At 44.8% G+C, this 16182-nt stretch overlaps 1 protein-coding gene across 2 annotated transcripts in view; it reads left to right on the top strand.

The window, feature by feature from the left end:
• The window catches only part of RNF150 (ring finger protein 150), a 284261-nt gene that overhangs the window by 203751 nt on the left and 64328 nt on the right, over positions 1-16182 (top strand). For both annotated transcript variants that reach the window (XM_057310084.1, XM_026499389.4), the window contains exons 5-6: positions 430-526; positions 7989-8199. In XM_057310084.1, coding sequence (XP_057166067.1) covers positions 430-526; positions 7989-8199 — 308 coding nt within the window. The remainder of the gene's footprint in view (positions 1-429; positions 527-7988; positions 8200-16182) is intronic.

Genomic DNA, 16182 nt, shown 5'->3' with positions numbered 1-16182 from the left:
AAATATTAATGGAAACAAGCCTTTATTTTGCAGTTGTCTTCTGACCGTGGAAAAAGAAACTTTGGATTTATTTGCAAGTAGCCTCTGTCGAGTTATCCTCAAAGGTTTATGCAGCCTCCCTGCTTACATTCTTTCCGCTAAGCATTCTTCCTACTGAGAAAGAGAAAAGTCTGTCATTCTCTACATTTTCTGAAACTTGAAAGACTCAGTTGTGAATCACAGAGGACAGACCTGGGATCCAGACAAATTCTGACTGTAGCAGTGCAGGGTATAAGAGGAAGCTCCCTGGCCCAGGAGCTAGGAGACGGAGGTTTGAGTCTTGGCTCTGCCTCTGAGCAGTCGAGTGACCTTGGACAAGTCTCTGGGCTGTGGTGGACTAGGTCGTCTCTGCAGTTACCGCCGCTCTAAGATGTATGGTTCTCATTGCAGGCATCTTTTCCACAAGTCCTGTGTTGACCCCTGGCTTCTAGACCATCGCACCTGTCCCATGTGCAAGATGAACATTCTTAAAGCCCTAGGGATCCCGGTAAGCACAGCCCAGCCTACAGCATCGTAATGTGTGTCTTTCTGCATTACCCCCAAAGCAGGGAGAAAACATCACACGTGGATTTTCTCTGACCCCTCATCTACACAGCAGGGGTATCATCCGCTGAGGCCCCAAGAGGACACCCATGTCTGAAAACATTTCTCCTCTCACTTCTCTCAGTTGGAGCACATCACGACCCTCTCACCACATCCACGCCTGTGACTCGAGATGTTGCTTCTCGAGAAGCTTGTAGTCTTCTCATCTGGGCTCCAGGGTGTGAGCACAGGCAGGACACGGCAGAGGGGGGACGGCCCAGTTGCCCCTTGCTCGCCTCCTGTGTCCTTACTCACGCGCTGTCTGCAAGGGCATCTGCGTGCCACGCTTTCTGAGGCTGCCCTGCGCCTAGCTTTCCTGGGAAAGGAGCTCTCCTGAACAAGGGGAGGGAAAGCCAGCCACTGGGACTCTGGCCCCGAGCCCCTGCTCAACTCAGGTCTCCGCAGAGACCTTGACTGAACAGGAAAGCAGAGCCAGAGCCCCTTCATTCTAGCGCTACCATCCCGCTGGTGCCCTCAGTTGTGTGTTTCTGAAATTTAGCCTCTCCCCCAGTGCAAAGCGAACCCCACCAGCTGGCCGGCTCGCTGCTCCAGGGAAGGGCTTTCCCAGGACCGTATGCACGCGAAGCCCACAAGCGGGTAGTTGGTGAGGCACCAGCTGCTGCAGTGAGGGCCGGAAGCGAGCCGGGCCACCAGATCCGAGGGCTGCACAGGGATGTGGGACAAGCATAGGGGCTGTCCGAAAGCAGCTAGACAAACAGGATACGGAGCGCAACCTCCTCCCCGTTCCCTCCACTCTGCTGCAGCCTCTCTGTTGTCGCTTCTCACCACTAATGGCAGAGAATAAAGAGAATGTTAAGGGTCCCAAGATATCGCTGAAGAAGAAAGGATCAGATATCAAAGGTTTCCTTTAATGCCAAAGGGCTAATTATCCTAGGACTCGCAGAGTGGCTCTGTTGGAGAGGGCACACCGGAAGCATTCGGAGGTCAGGCATTGGCTGAATTTTCTACCCGGTGTTCTACCCGGTACCAGCTGCGTCCACGCCAGCTGTGTGCTGTTTTTCATGGTTGATACACCAAACACAAATGAACTCGTGTGACCATGGCTTTGAGCTAGATTTTGAAAGGCAATGCATTAAATTTTCAGACCAGAGTTGTAAAGGCGTAATGCATTCAAGGTGAAAATCAGTTACAGCGAACATGAAATATTAGTAAGAACCCAACCTCTCTACCAGATATTGGGAGCTTAGAAAATTGAACTCAGGGTTTGCACTTTTTACATTTCTGGCTGCACCTGGTTCATACGGGGAGGGGGGAATGTATGTACGTGTGTGCTTGCATATGTGTATGTTGTCTTTTGTCTCCAACGTCTTTAGAATCCTTACAGTGAAAGGTAGACATTCACATTATTTGACCCAGTTCCTGTTCCTCAGGGTATTTCCGAAGCTCCAGTGCTTCCTGGTCAGGACAATGAAACCAAACTGCCCCTGGTAGTTAAGTTTTGTACTAAATAGCATTTGACTTCAGACTTTTCCAGAGGAGGTATGACTTCTCCAGAAGCTACTTGAGAAGGAGTTGAGAAAAAGATACTGTTTTAAAAATAGAATTATTGCATGGCCCTTGGGCTTATTTCCAAAATGAATAACATTTTCACTTTTAGCAGTTGGGCATTTTGTTTATGGTTCCCCGCCCACCAAGTATGGACGATAGGATTTTACTTAGCACACCTGAGTTCCAGAAAAATAAACACGAGTAGCATCTTTTGGATTTTACTAAGGATTCATAAGTCTAGCTGAACAAGAACATGACACGCATCTGAGCTTGACCCAGAGAACAAAACAGCCTCCAGGAAGAAGAAAGCATGCGTGCTACTTCTCGGGAAACACCAAGGCATATGGCTACCCTCTTGCCTCCCGAAGGCTTTTCTGGTTTTGTCCCAGAGAATGGTACTGAAGTCTGGATCTGGGAGGAATTTGGGATGTTGTTCCTCTCCATACTTCGCCATTGGGTAGCACTATGCCTGAACTATACCAGAAAGATGACGTTTTATTGCATTCGTATAACTTTCCATGTCACTGGACAAGCTCGCCACCTTCTCAATTAGCAAGCACTTCCTAGAGCTGACTGAAAGCCTTTCTATGCTGCTTGAAGAGATTGTTTTATATTTTTTCTAAATTCCTTATACTCCATTCTTAAGGAAAATTGAAAAGAGCTTGTCAGTCTCTAACAATTAGTGCCTGTTGGTTCTTATCTCTGTATCCCTTTCATATGCCAAGTGCTCGGTCAAGGTCTGTGGCCTTGTTGCCCTTTGGGGTCTGAAGGCTGCCGGTCACAGAATCGGATCTATGAATTTCAGGCTGACCCTCCTTTGAACAGTGTTCGCTCACCAAGGACTCGGTTGTAATCTTGGTCAACTAAATTTTCCAGATACAGGTGGTACGGATTTTTTGGCTCGTTTTTAGTTTTGGTTTTGTTGTCTTTAACTGAGTATCCTTGTACACACCTGTGCTATAAGGCAAATCCCTGTCAGTTGAAAGCTGGAAACTGGGGACATTTTCATTTCGTAAGTGGATTTCTCTCAAATGAGCTAAGGAGTGAAAGCACAGCTTGCAGATCATGAAGTTCCCATTACAGTGGGTATCTTTTTTTATTGTATTTTGCCAAGAGAAATAAATACTGGGGAGCCTGGGTGGCGCGCTGAGTTAAGCATCCTACTCTTGATCTCGGCTCAGGTCATGATATCAGGGTCAGGTCATGATATCAGGGTCGTGAGATCGAGCCCCACATCACAAGTTCTGTTTGGGATTCTCCCTCTCCCTCTGCCCCTCCCCCTGTGTGCCCTCTCTCTCACATCTCTCTCTCTTGCTCAAATAAATAAACCTTTAAAAAAAGAAAGAGAAAGAAAATACTCCTTAAAGGGGCAGGGGGCCCTTTCTTGTCAGAAGTGTTCTCATCCCTTTATCTACACAACAGTGCTTCACCCTCCTTTCTCTCCAGTCAGGTCTAGAGGTGTCTTTGTAGACGACAGAACACGGGTCTCAGAGAGTGCTACAAGGTACCATGACAGCCAGGCGGTTCGTATCCCAGCAAACACCTTCTCCTATCACTGTTGTCCTGATAGGAACAGGACGATAGTTACTGCATAGAAATCCCATGTAGCTGGGGTATTCCCAGGTTCCTGGCTATTTAGAGATTGGTTTATTTGAGGAGTTTTCCTGTGCTCACCTGAGTTTGAATACCTAGACCGGATTCACTTGCAGATGGCGTTTGTCATCTCTGCTAAACATTGTGACTGTAATTTCTCTTGGAACTCTATAAATTGGGTTTCTTTTCAAAATATTCTTCTATTTGATGAACCACTTAGAGTGGATATAAACTGAGTTTCTGTAAGTTGTGGTCTATTAAATATTATACCTAAGCCAAATTATCCATGTATGCCACAATTAGCAGTCTCACTGAGCTGATTAGCTCTTTCTCTTTTCCCCTTCTGTTAAGGATATAATACTGTTCCTCCTAGTCCACAAAGTAAAAGAGAACATTCTGCATCAAAATTAATAACTTTTTTTTTAAAAGAAAAGAGATAAAACAAAGGAACAATATCGACAAGAGAAGTCAACATTTTGAAAAATATGTCAGTTGTTATCGCATCTGTGACTGCATTCAGATGCTTCTGGATGAAAGACCAACCAGCAGTGTATTCTCATCGTGAAATCTTTTCTTCCGTGACACCCCACACACAATCAGTTTTGCTTAGAAGTACTTTTATATACTGTGGGGGAAGAAAAAACATGTTTTTCCCTTCTACCTTCCTAGGTTCTCTGGTCGGGGTCCTGTAAATGAGACTGGCAAAAGATTACTGAGAGAAAAACAGCTAGGGGTGCCTGGGTGGCTCAGTCGTTAAGCGTCTGCCTTCGGCTCAGGGTGTAATCCCAGGGTCCTGGGATCGAGCCCCGCATCAGGCTCCCTGCTCTGCTGGGATCCTGCTTCTTCCTCTCCCACTCCCCCTGCTTGTGTTCTCTCTCTCACTGGCTGTCTCTCTCTCTGTCAAATAAATAAATAAAATCTTTAAAAAAAGAGAGAGAGAGAAAGAGCTAGACATTTACTCACATGTGCATTGCACATGCGCATGGGAGCACCGAGGGATGAGTAACTCAAAGGGGTGGTAGAACCTGGACATATAGAGCATCTTCACGAAAGAAAAATTTTTAGAAAAGTGACAAGACAAAGGAAAAGGACCCTGAGTTTCTAGGGAAGCAAATTGTGGGAAAGTACATATATGAGGGAAACTAATGGTAGATGAGGTCATGGTAGTAAGATGTGTTATTACAGATCCATTTTGGTGTCAACTCCCAGACTCTGGTGATAAGAATGTTCTTCTCTTCCTGGTACAAGGAGGGAGGCCACCTTTACAAATTTATGACCTGAAAGCACAGCTTGCAGATCATGAAGTTCCCATTACAGTGGGTATCTTTTTTTATTGTATTTTGTCAAGAGAAATAAGGCGGGAAGAGGGCAGAGAACATCTCTTTATCTGCTTCTTCTTGACTGTGTTTAACTGTAAAATAATCCTACGTCAGCGGCACATTTTGGGGTGGCATATTCTACCCTTGAATAGCATACCCTGCCTTCACACACAGCTTGACAATTTTTAAAAGCATTTTCTCAAATCCTCCTTTCATTGATCTAGGGTGGATACTAACATTCCCAGCTTCTCACAGCAGTAAACTGAGACTGGGATAAAATATTCAAATTGACATTTACTGAGCATAGGGTTTGGAATTCAAGACCAATATAATGTAGTGGCTTTACTTTAAAAAGCCCATGTCTCATTTATATGTGAAACATAAAAACCTGAGCTCATAGAAACAGAGAACAGACTGGTAGTTGCCAGAGGCCAGGGGTTGTGGTGGGGGTGAAGTGGGTGAGGGTGGTCAAATGATAAGATAAAAAAATCCTGGGGATGTAAGGTGCAGCATGGTAACAATCCTGTATTGTATATTTGAAAGTTGCTAAGAGAGTAGGTCTTTAAAGTTCTCATCACAAGAATAAACTTCTAATTATATGGGGTAATGGATATTGACTAAACTTATGTGTTAATCATTGTCCAGTATATATGTGTGTATCAAGTCATCCTGTTGTCTAAACTACCAATGTTACATGTCAGTTATATCTGAATAAAACTGGGGGGGGGGAGAAGAAATCTTGTGGACCAGTAGAGTGAGACAAAGATAAGCCCGGTTACAAATAAACTGTAACAGAAAGAGAAAAATGCCTACAAACTGTCACAGTATCAAAGATGCTACCTGGGAGGGAACACTACTTAGAAAAGGTGACATTTGGCCTGGGAATTGAAGGATGGTTAGTAATTCATCACAGTTAGTTTGAGACCTGGGGATGAGAAAGGGGGTGGGGATGTTTGGGGCTGAGCAGAGGAACAGCATAAGGGGAAGCGCTGAGATAGCAAATATATGGTCTGTGTTTCAAAGGCTGAGGTGAGGCCAGAAAAGCTGGCTGAGGTGAGGGTGTAGAGACCCTATTTTGCCCCACTAAGGAGCTTATAATTCATTCTTTAAGAGAAAAGAAGAATCATACATTTTTGGGGGGTTTTAAGACTTCTATTTATTTGAGAGAGAGAAAGAGAGTGAGGGGGAGAAAGCATGAGAGGGGGGATGGTTAGAGGGAGAAGCAGACTCCCCTCTGACAGAGAGGCCAATGCAAGCCTCGATCCCAGGACTCCAGGATCTTGACCTGAGCCAAAGACAGATGATGAACTGACTGAGCCACTCAGGCGCCCCATTTTTTTTAGTTGTTTTGTTTTTTAAAAAGTGCTCTGGTGAGAAAGTAGAGAATGAAATATACCAGGGAAGAAACTATGAAGGAAATAGGAAGGCTGGGAATGGGGAGAAAAAGTCCATAACATACCTGCTCGTGTCCAGTGTTACGACCTCTAAGTTTAATAAATATGGTGGGTTGGTCTTTCAGTGAACTGACTTTGGATAACTTGTGTTTCAATGAATTGGCTCACTTCCAATAGAGATGAAGAAGGTGAAACAAAGAGAAAATACAGAGATAGAAGAAATGATCTGAATTTGAGTTTTTTATGAGACTGATGGAAATTTCCAGCTGACTATTGGAAACCCAGGTGTGGAGCTTGGGAGACTGGTTTAAGAGTGGAAATTTAAGACAAGAGTCCCCCGCTTTGGGTTTCTTGCTTTGTGCTCCCCGTGAGTCCATGAGTTATAGATTTTCCCTTTGGGTGAACTTTGAGCACAGTGTAGCCATTGTGATGTTAATTCAATCAGTGCCAATCCAGAATTTTCCTCCCCTGATCCTGCCTGTCCTGATCTGCGTCCATTGCAAGTGCAAAACCACGTAATGGTCATCACTCAAGGCAATGTTGATGGTTAGATCAAGCAAAGAAGAATTTAAGTCCTGGCTGTTCTTCATATTTCTCAAGACCGTGTGTCTCTGCAACACCATCTTTTTGAAATGATTTTGGAGTTTAGAAAGAGGCACAACAACTGAAAATCATTTTAAAAGCTGTTTGTGGAAGAGATATAAATATATTCAATATAATTTCAAATAGCAGAATTAAGACCAAAGAGAAAACCTTGCCAAGGGTAAGATTTTGCCCAATGATAGGATGAATAGTGTAACAGATCTAGCCAACACAGACTGCCCCGAAAGCAGAGAGCTCCCCATTTTCATGTTATTCAAGTGAGGCTGTCTGATATCCGAGGATGAGGGCCTGAAGGGAGGGGAAGTCTTGCAATGAGTGGATCATTAAACTAGATGGCATCACCCTAGTTTTAGGATTCTAAAATTTTAATTTAGAGGATTTGACAAACCTATGATTAATTTGCCTGTTAAGTAAATAGGTTAGTTTTTACAGCTGGCTTTTAGCTCATGTTTACCCACCGCCACAACAAAAACAGCCTCACCCTGTGCTTTTGTGTGTATCTCTACTAAACAGTGCACCATGAGGCAGATTCTGTGCCCCTCCCCTACTCTGCTGTCATCAGTGCATTTGCAAGCAATGCATGGGTCTTCAGGGGTAATTATCAGCTGCCGGCTACTTCCTATATGAGGAGTAAACATTATAGATAAGGAAGGGCTATCATTATAAATAAATGCCTTATCCCCCCCAAGATGATAGTAATATATGAATATTGCTTCTCCTGGAATGAAAATGTTATATCTAGATCTAAATGGAACCCTTGAAAAGGAAATTTTGGAAGATGTTTTCATGTTAGTTACAGAAACTATAATGGAATATTTTTTTTAAGTGATTCAGGAGGAAAACAGTAAAGAACTTGGTTTTCCACTGAGACAAAATACTTAGGCTGTAAACCTTTCATCTCTAACTTGACAACAAGCACTAAGAACAGATCCTTTTCTGTTTGTATCAGCCCAACGCCGACTGCATGGATGACTTGCCCACCGACTTCGATGGATCTCTGGGAGGCCCACCCACCAACCAGATCACAGGCGCGAGCGACACGACTGTAAACGAAAGTTCAGTCACTCTGGACCCTGCTGTCCGGACGGTGGGAGCCTTGCAGGTGGTCCCGGATACAGACCCCGCCCTGCAGGAAGGAGAAGTCATCTTTACTACCAACAGTAAGTTCTGCTCTGCTTAGCGCCATCGTCCACAGGGTTGTCACCAGATGGGAATTAGAAAAAGACACTTTTCCTCAAGAAGTGGGTACCTGAAGTGTGTAGGGTGCTGGGTCTGGTCTGGTGAAGGGCAAGTGAAAAAAGCAACTGCAGGGGAGGCTTAGCGGGACTGGGCTAGGACACACACTGTGTGTGTGTGTGTGTGTGTGTGTGTGAGAGAGAGAGAGAGAGAGAGAGAGAGAGAGAAAGAGAAAGGAAAAGAAAGAAAAGAAAAAAGAAAGGAGAAGGAAAGAAAGAAAGAGAGGGATAGAGAGAAAGTGTGCACATGGCCCTGTGAGCTGGTCCGGGCTACATGCAGGCGGTGCTCTCCGCTGTTGCTGCAGGACTCAGATGGAAACGGCATTCCTTTAGATGGGTGTTTGTACAGTCCAGCCTAACCCGTACATTGTGGCATATTAAACTTTCCCCTGGATTTCTTCACCATCCTCCGCACATACTCGAACTCTGGTTCTGTTTGATGGTAGTTATAAAAATATTAAATAGCTGTGTTAGCATCAAGATTGAAGCTAAAACCTAAAGTGTCTGCTCTTTTTTTTTAATAATATTTTTTTATTATATTATGTTAGTCACCATACAGTACATCCCTAGTTTTTGATGCAATGTTCCATGATTCATTACTTGCATATAACACCCGGTGCACCATGCAATATGTGCCCTCCTTACTACCCATCACCGGCCTATCCCAATCCCCCCCCACGAAGCCCTCAGTTTGTTTCCCAGAGTCCATAGTCTCTCATGGTTCATTCCCCCTTCTGTTTACCGCCTCCCTTTCTTCTTGCCTGCTCTTTAGTCTTACACAGGAGAGAGAAAACCTTCGGGAGGTCTAAGAAAACCAGCATGCAAATTAACTTTGGTTTAAGGTTTAAAGGGTGGGTGGAAATTGAGATGTTAAAATAAGGTGTATTATTTCTCTTTATAGAAGTAACCTATTCACTACAGAAAATTTGGAAATGGAGAAAAGCAGATTAAAGCCTTTGGGGATATTTCCTTTTAAGTTGGTCTCTTTTTTACATATTTGTGATATTCGTAGAATTTGTAAAATTATTCAGCCTGAATTGTAAAGATATGCTTTTTTTCTGATGAAGAAACCAACAGACCTCACTGTTGAAAGATTGAAACATGAAGAAAAGAATAAAAAAGAATGCAAAAATCACTCAGCACCCCACCTGGAAATAATCACTTTTAATAACATTTTGGTATATTTCCTGATAATCTCATATGGGGTAATTGAGACATTACCATAGGGTTTGAATGTTGAGTATAATGACTGTAGAACTTCCCGAGGTCCTCAACAGAAAGTAACTTTAAGAGGAACTTGGTGGCAAATTATCTCTCCCCGCGCAGTTTATTAGTTTTGGGTGGATAAGAATTTTGACTTTGAAAACATGACTTTTAGAGGCATAATGACCACAATATTGAAACAATGACTTGAAACATTTGAAGTCCTTAAAAAATTCCCATCCCTTTGTTTTGAAGGTCTAGGGCGGTGCTGTCCAGTATTAATATCCTGTGAGTCACATACGTAATTTCGAATTTTCTGGAGTCACAGTAAAACACATAGGTGAAGTTCCTTTTCATGATCTATTTTATTTAACCCAATGTGCTCAAAATATTTTGCATTCTTTCTTTTGTATTAACTCCTCAAAATCTGGTGTGTGTTTTCCATTGACAGAGCACCTCAGTTTGAGCTAGCGGCAGTTCAGGTGTGAGGGGTCGCATGTGGCTGGCCAGTGGCTACCGTACCAAAGAGCACAGACCTAGAGTCCTAGTCACTTTCAGGGCAGAAGAACCTTAATAGTCATTTAATCTTCACCCTGATAAACTTCTAATTTTTAGCATGAGAGAGTCGTGGCCCAGAAGAGTAAATGGCTGATACAGGTCAAACGATAAGTTCCCTTTTCAGGGTACAAGACTGTCCCGTGATTTTTGCGTTTGTTGACGTCTTTGCTTACCGTCGGACATTTCACTGCTCGTGGTCTAAGTGAAGTATATTGGGAGGCCCGATAAAATTTTGCCAGCAGTTTGAAAACACTGACGGCATAGCTTTTCTCGAGCCCATAAGAAGAACCCGATCAAAAACAGATCCTTTTCCTTGCCATAAAATATTATTTCATTCTCAAGAGAAAATGTGTTATGTGTGAGATTCCTTATTTTTAAAAGTGGATACATACTTCATACATCCCCATAAAGCCCAGCTGACAAGTGGAAAGGCATAACTTGTGGGCTAAAATACATCCAAAAATGAAATACAGAATCATGGTCTGCACCTGTGTAATTCGTAATCTCGAAACTGTTTTTGCCTAAAATAGACTCAGAGTGTTTAGTCCATGACAGGCCTTCAGTAGATGTGTCCAACCTAATCTTGAAGCAGGGGGCTCCTGTTCGACAGAAGGAAAAATGCCGGGTCATTGTAGAGGAAGCTACTGGTAAATTTGAGGAACAAGAGGCCCGAGGCCACCTCTGTAGTCTGAAGACTGATGGCATCCAGGAATATGGCTAGAAAAATCAGTCTCTTAATACAGAAACTGAGTTTATTTTCAAGCTATTTTTCCTAGCCCATTTATTTCTGATTAGTTTTATTTATTGGGATCTAACAGAATGTTCCAAACGCAGTCATTCTGATTAATTGTTGATGTCACCAACCAAATGGCTATAGAGATTCCTTAAGAAGAAAATCCTTTGCTGTTTACAAGTTTGTAAATGGCCTAGTGCCCTAACTCAAATAACTGATCCATAAATGAACAAACACAGATGTGTGAATAAATGGGTGAAAAGATTCAACTTCTCATCAAGACCGTTAGAACGAGCTCTAATGCTGTCTAAAAATAACGTGCATGGAGAATGAAGTGTAGCTGGCGTGCGGTATTGCTGCGAATCACAGATAAGTAACCCGGTAGAGGTTGGACCTAACTTTTCTTCACGTTCTCCTTTCCCACCTCACATCTCGACAGACCCAGGAAATTACTAGATAATGAGGAAATAACCATAACTACAAATATATCACACCACCTGTGCACCGGCACCCTTTTAAGCCCTCTGAGGGAAATAGGATTTTTATTGTCATTTTACTGATGCAGAAATGGAGGCACACAGGGATTAAAGAAAGCAGCCCAAGGTCCCAGCTAGTGACAGGTGGAGTTGGAAGTCAGACCGTCCGGCTCCAGAGCCCCGTGCTTAGCTGCGCTGTGCTCTGAGGATGAACAAGGGGAGAAAAATAAACACACTTGCTTGCTCCTTTCATGTACGTATTCCTTTTCCCCATTTTTTCCCTGAATCTCAGAAAGATCGAAAATGTGTGTCGTTCCTCCTTGCTCGCTCATGCCTACTTCTGCTCCTCCTGTCTGGCAAATGGCGTTGGTGTGTGGTCGATCGAATGCATGTGAAAGTCGTTTCAGCACTCGGGCAGGGGGGCGGGGGGGAGAACAGCTTGCCTTCAGAGTGAGGATGGAAAAATCTGGCATGGAAGGATCATTTCCAGTCTCAGGAAAGGGAAAAAAGAAAAGCACTTACACAGCAAAGGAAACCCAGACCTGTTGCAAGTCTGACATTGGGGAGGAAGATGTGCTCGTCCGCATTATCTCGAATGTGTCTGACGTTCTGCCTTTTACAGCCTCACATGGCAGTCCCACATCGCACAGGGATTGCCAACCTCGGTGCAAGGGGGCATGCGCCTGAGCGCTCCGACGTCCCTCGCGGGTCTTTACCTGCGGGCACGCCGAACTGCACCCAAAGACGTTGCCGTCTCACTCCCCAGGCCCGGGCTGCAGCCTATTGGATTTGCTTTAGGCAGAGGAAAAGTTCCTGAGGATCAAAGAAAAACACAGCTAAACAAACAGCTCTGTGTGTTTGCAGACTTCCAGACAGGAGCTAAAGACACAAGAGGAGAAGACTCTATTAGTTCCCCCCAGAAACAGTCTGTGCCACCCCACGTCCACTCAGGAGGGTCTGAAACCTTCCCTTTGTTCTTTCAGGAAGCTGCCCGTTTGCTTTATGGAGTCACTGCACTCCACAGCCCTCTAGCAGTCTCTCGGTCATACCCACTTGCTACTCCTTCTACCTTTGACCAGAAAAGCCAGCCTTCAGCCCAGGTGGTGGAGGGTGGAGAGTGGAGGGTACGAGGGGTGGAGGGAGCTGTGAGCTAGAAAGAGGCATGGAGATGGGTCAGATCAAGACACCTGCAAGCTACCCCTGTATCTTCTGAGCACATGCCAAAATGTGTGCTGCTGGGAGATCTGGTCTTCAGATTTCACAGAAGTTAAGCGGCACGCATGAATTATTATGTACTCGGCCAGTGGAAATGAAATGTGGTATGGGATTCCTCCAGGAGACTTCCTTCGCTAACTTTCTATCAACTCTGATCCTTGGGGGAAGCATAGTGCATCCAGTGTATTCCGCAAATACGATGTGTGATGTGTTTAAAATACATCTTTATTTTTGCCTCACTGCCACTTTAAATGTACAGAGTGGGTATAATATTCTCCTCCCCTGGATGAAAATTCCAGCAGGCCTAGGAATTTTCTGCTCACTTCTAGGTAACTGACAGTTCTAAAGGTCCCTTCAGGTCCCAAACACAGATTTTTTTTTGCAGGGCCCTTTTCCTTGTAATTCCCATGCCTCAGGACAGCTGGATCTCTTACGTACTGGCAGGGCCCCCTGCCTCCCCAGTACATCCCCAGTCTGTTCGCAGCTGCTGTCTGCTGAAGTACCCTGACCCTCTAGGCCCTTTTGGATAGGGCCCAAGCTGAGCCCAGTCCAGCTCTGGACCCTCACACGTCATCTGTCCTGACAGTCCTCTCCATTCCAGCAGCTGTGTCTGGCCTCTGACCTCATGCAGGCCATCTGCCTCCTCTCTCTACCCTCCAGACAGGAAAGAGACCCAAGTCCACAGTCTGGTTTAGCTTTTCGAAGGCTGAAGTCCGTTCTCTCTGAGTCAGTCCCACGTAGAAGAACACATTTCAGGATTGCCTCTAGGGTGCCCTCATAGTAACTCCTCTCTGGGCTTGGGTGTGGGAGGTAGCCCTTCCCCACCCCTTTTGTTAGAGGGGTGGCATTCAGCAGGACCATACTCTCTCCTCAGACAATCTCTTTACCAGTTTCTCTACCTCCCTCTCCTTCTCTCTCCTCTTTATTATCTCAAGATGGGTGACGCAGTCAAGAATCTTGGAACAGGTTCCCCTTCATATCCATCATACGTCCAGCAGTGGAATGGGGAGCAAAGCAGTGGATAGAGGTGGGAGAGGCTGTCCACACCTCTTCAGTAGAAACAGTCAGGAAGAGTCCCACGAGAGAGCTAAAGAATTAGTTTCTGAACATCCTGATGACCTCTACTGGAGGGACCATATTCGTAGCACAGAAGGCTACTAAACTATGGTCTCTTTTGAAAGAACCTAGAGATAGGTCAGCCTTTTTGGAAAAAAAAATATGCTCATACTCTTCAAAATGCATTCATGAGACAAAAATAATTGCTAAAGCATAGCCGAAACAGTAGCCGGGGAGGGGGGGAGGCATTTATAGAAAAAAAGCCACCAACAGCTCCCCCTGTAATCCCCAGGAGCCCTCCAGGGACACATACTCCATCCTAATTATGGGGAAAATGTCCAGAAAGTTCATTCAGAGACTTGTGTATAGTCTCTGGAATGATTTGCTTTCTCTGATTTGAGGGACTCAGTATAAGCTTCTCTGAGGATTCTTCATTGCTAAAGACACGTTCTCTTAAAATTAGGCCAGAGGGGACATTCACTCATTTTTTTAAGTTCTTTGTTTACTATTTAGGGAGCAATCGGTGAAGCACTAAGGACATCCATGTCCAGAAGCTTTAAATGCCCCTAGCCTTGCTCTGCCCACAGCCTGAATGTGAAAACAAGGCAGACCATACATTCAGGACTTTTCCAGGGAATCCAGTTTTGAATGTCTGAGTCGAGACAACAGAGAGAGAAAAGGGAGGGCTGGTATGAGCATTACATTTCTGTTTCAAATGTGCATCTATGCTCTGCTATATTTGCAAAGCAGCAATTTCCAGGTTTTATGTGACTGCAAAGTATGCTGGTGCATCCAGAAATAAACACATCTAGCTGAAGTATTCCATTGTTTATGGGAGAGGCAAGAGTAAGTAGCCATGTCTGCTTTTGTGACTTGCATCAAAGCCTGAGATGGCAAAGTAGCTACCCTTGACTCTGGATGAATATGCTGGCTGGAACCAGCGATGAAAATGATCTCCCTTGGTGCCCATAAGATTCACATTAGCCTGGGAAAGGTGATTGCTTTGATTTATGGGAATATTCCATTGTAGCAGACAGCAGCATCAGCCAAGCCTGTAAGAGTTTAGACCCCACTATCCTCTCCTTCAGAAAATAGTTAAGCCATAGGTGGACTACTTCTGTATAGAAGAAAGCACTTGGGGGCGCCTGGGTGGCACACGGTTGGGCGTCTGCCTTCGGCTCAGGGCGTGATCCCGGCGTTATGGGATCGAGCCCCACGTCAGGCTCTTCCGCTGTGAGCCTGCTTCTTCCTCTCCCACTCCCCCTGCTTGTGTTCCCTCTCTTGCTGGCTGTCTCTGTCTCTGTCGAATAAAGAAATAAAATCTTTAAAAAAAAAAAAAAGAAGAAGAAAGCATTTGCAGATGGCAATACTGCCCCCCACAATCAGCGCCATGTCTCATCATGTGCCAGGCCCCCGGAGCAGCATCACCCCCTTGATTCTGAGCCATCCAGAATCTGCTCATCCAGCTCACCAGCTCAGTGACAGCATCAGCGGAGAGAGAGTTGTTCTGAAGAGGAAAGATCATTGTGATAAGCACGTGCCTTGGTCATCAAATGCCCCAGGTGGCAACTGTCCAATCCACAAGCCACCAGATTTTCCACGATAGCACTTTTCCTTGGGGCGCCTGGGTGGCTCAGTCGGTTAAACGTCTGCCTTCAGCTCAGGTCATGATCCCAGCGTCCTGGGATCGAGCCCCATGTTGGGCTCCCTGTTCAGCAGGGAGCCTGCTTCTCCCTCTCCCTCTGCTGCTCTCCCTGCTTATTCTCTCTCTCACTCCCTCTCTCATAAATAAATAAATAAAATCTTTTTAAAAAATTGTTAAAAAAAATTTCTTCTTGATTAAAAACATTTGCCAATCCAAGAAAGCCCACTCAGGACCAGCCTGCCAGGGTTTTTCTGTCTTGTGCGTCTGCTGCCTCTGACGGGAAGTGTTGAGAACCTGTAGATTTACAAACAGCCTGTGAGAGTATTAATCAATTTACACCCCCGATGTATTGCCCCTTGGAGCCCTCAGTCTGGACATGACACACGCCATCCAGGTGGAAGAAACCTGTCTTCCTGAAACAGAGTAACCCAGCCAGCAGACCAAATCCATCCATTTCTGGGAGATTGTCTCAGATGTTTTAAGTCACTTGTTGAGAGCGCCATCTCCAGCTTGATGAATCTCTCCCAGGGCTGTCTGGCTCCAGCTAAGCGTCGCAGCTCAGCAGCTGTTCCAAGAGTGGGCTGGGGAAAGGGCTGTTGAGTAGACCTGCATTTTGTCAGGCATTGTCACACGGAACATGGATCTCAGCAGGAGGTGGCAGCTGATGGCAGGAAACACAATTCACAGATCCGCACTTTTTCGATATTTGAGTAGCATGGAGGGCAAGTAAGATAACATTTCTCTTTGCATTTCAATTCTAAAGCATATCGTGAGGAAATTCCATCATTCAAAGATTCAGAAAGCAGGAACAGCTGAAAATGCCTTTTGAATGACATAAGAATTGGCTCTGAAAATTCAGAGTCTCAGGGTACTGTAAGTCAAAATATTTCAGAAATGAAAGTCAGTGGTACAGGGGGAAAAAAATGCAACCACCAGGACATTACTACGTGAGGTAAGATGATAAAAGGGAAATACCACTAGCTTGAGGCAAGAAATTTGGGCCTTAGTCCTGATTTGGCCTC

The sequence above is a fragment of the Ursus arctos genome, unplaced genomic scaffold (genome assembly GCF_023065955.2).
Source record: "Ursus arctos isolate Adak ecotype North America unplaced genomic scaffold, UrsArc2.0 scaffold_11, whole genome shotgun sequence".
Lineage (NCBI taxonomy): Eukaryota > Metazoa > Chordata > Mammalia > Carnivora > Ursidae > Ursus > Ursus arctos.
Note: the sequence above shows the minus strand (reverse complement) of the source record. Positions and strands in the feature narration are given on the sequence as shown.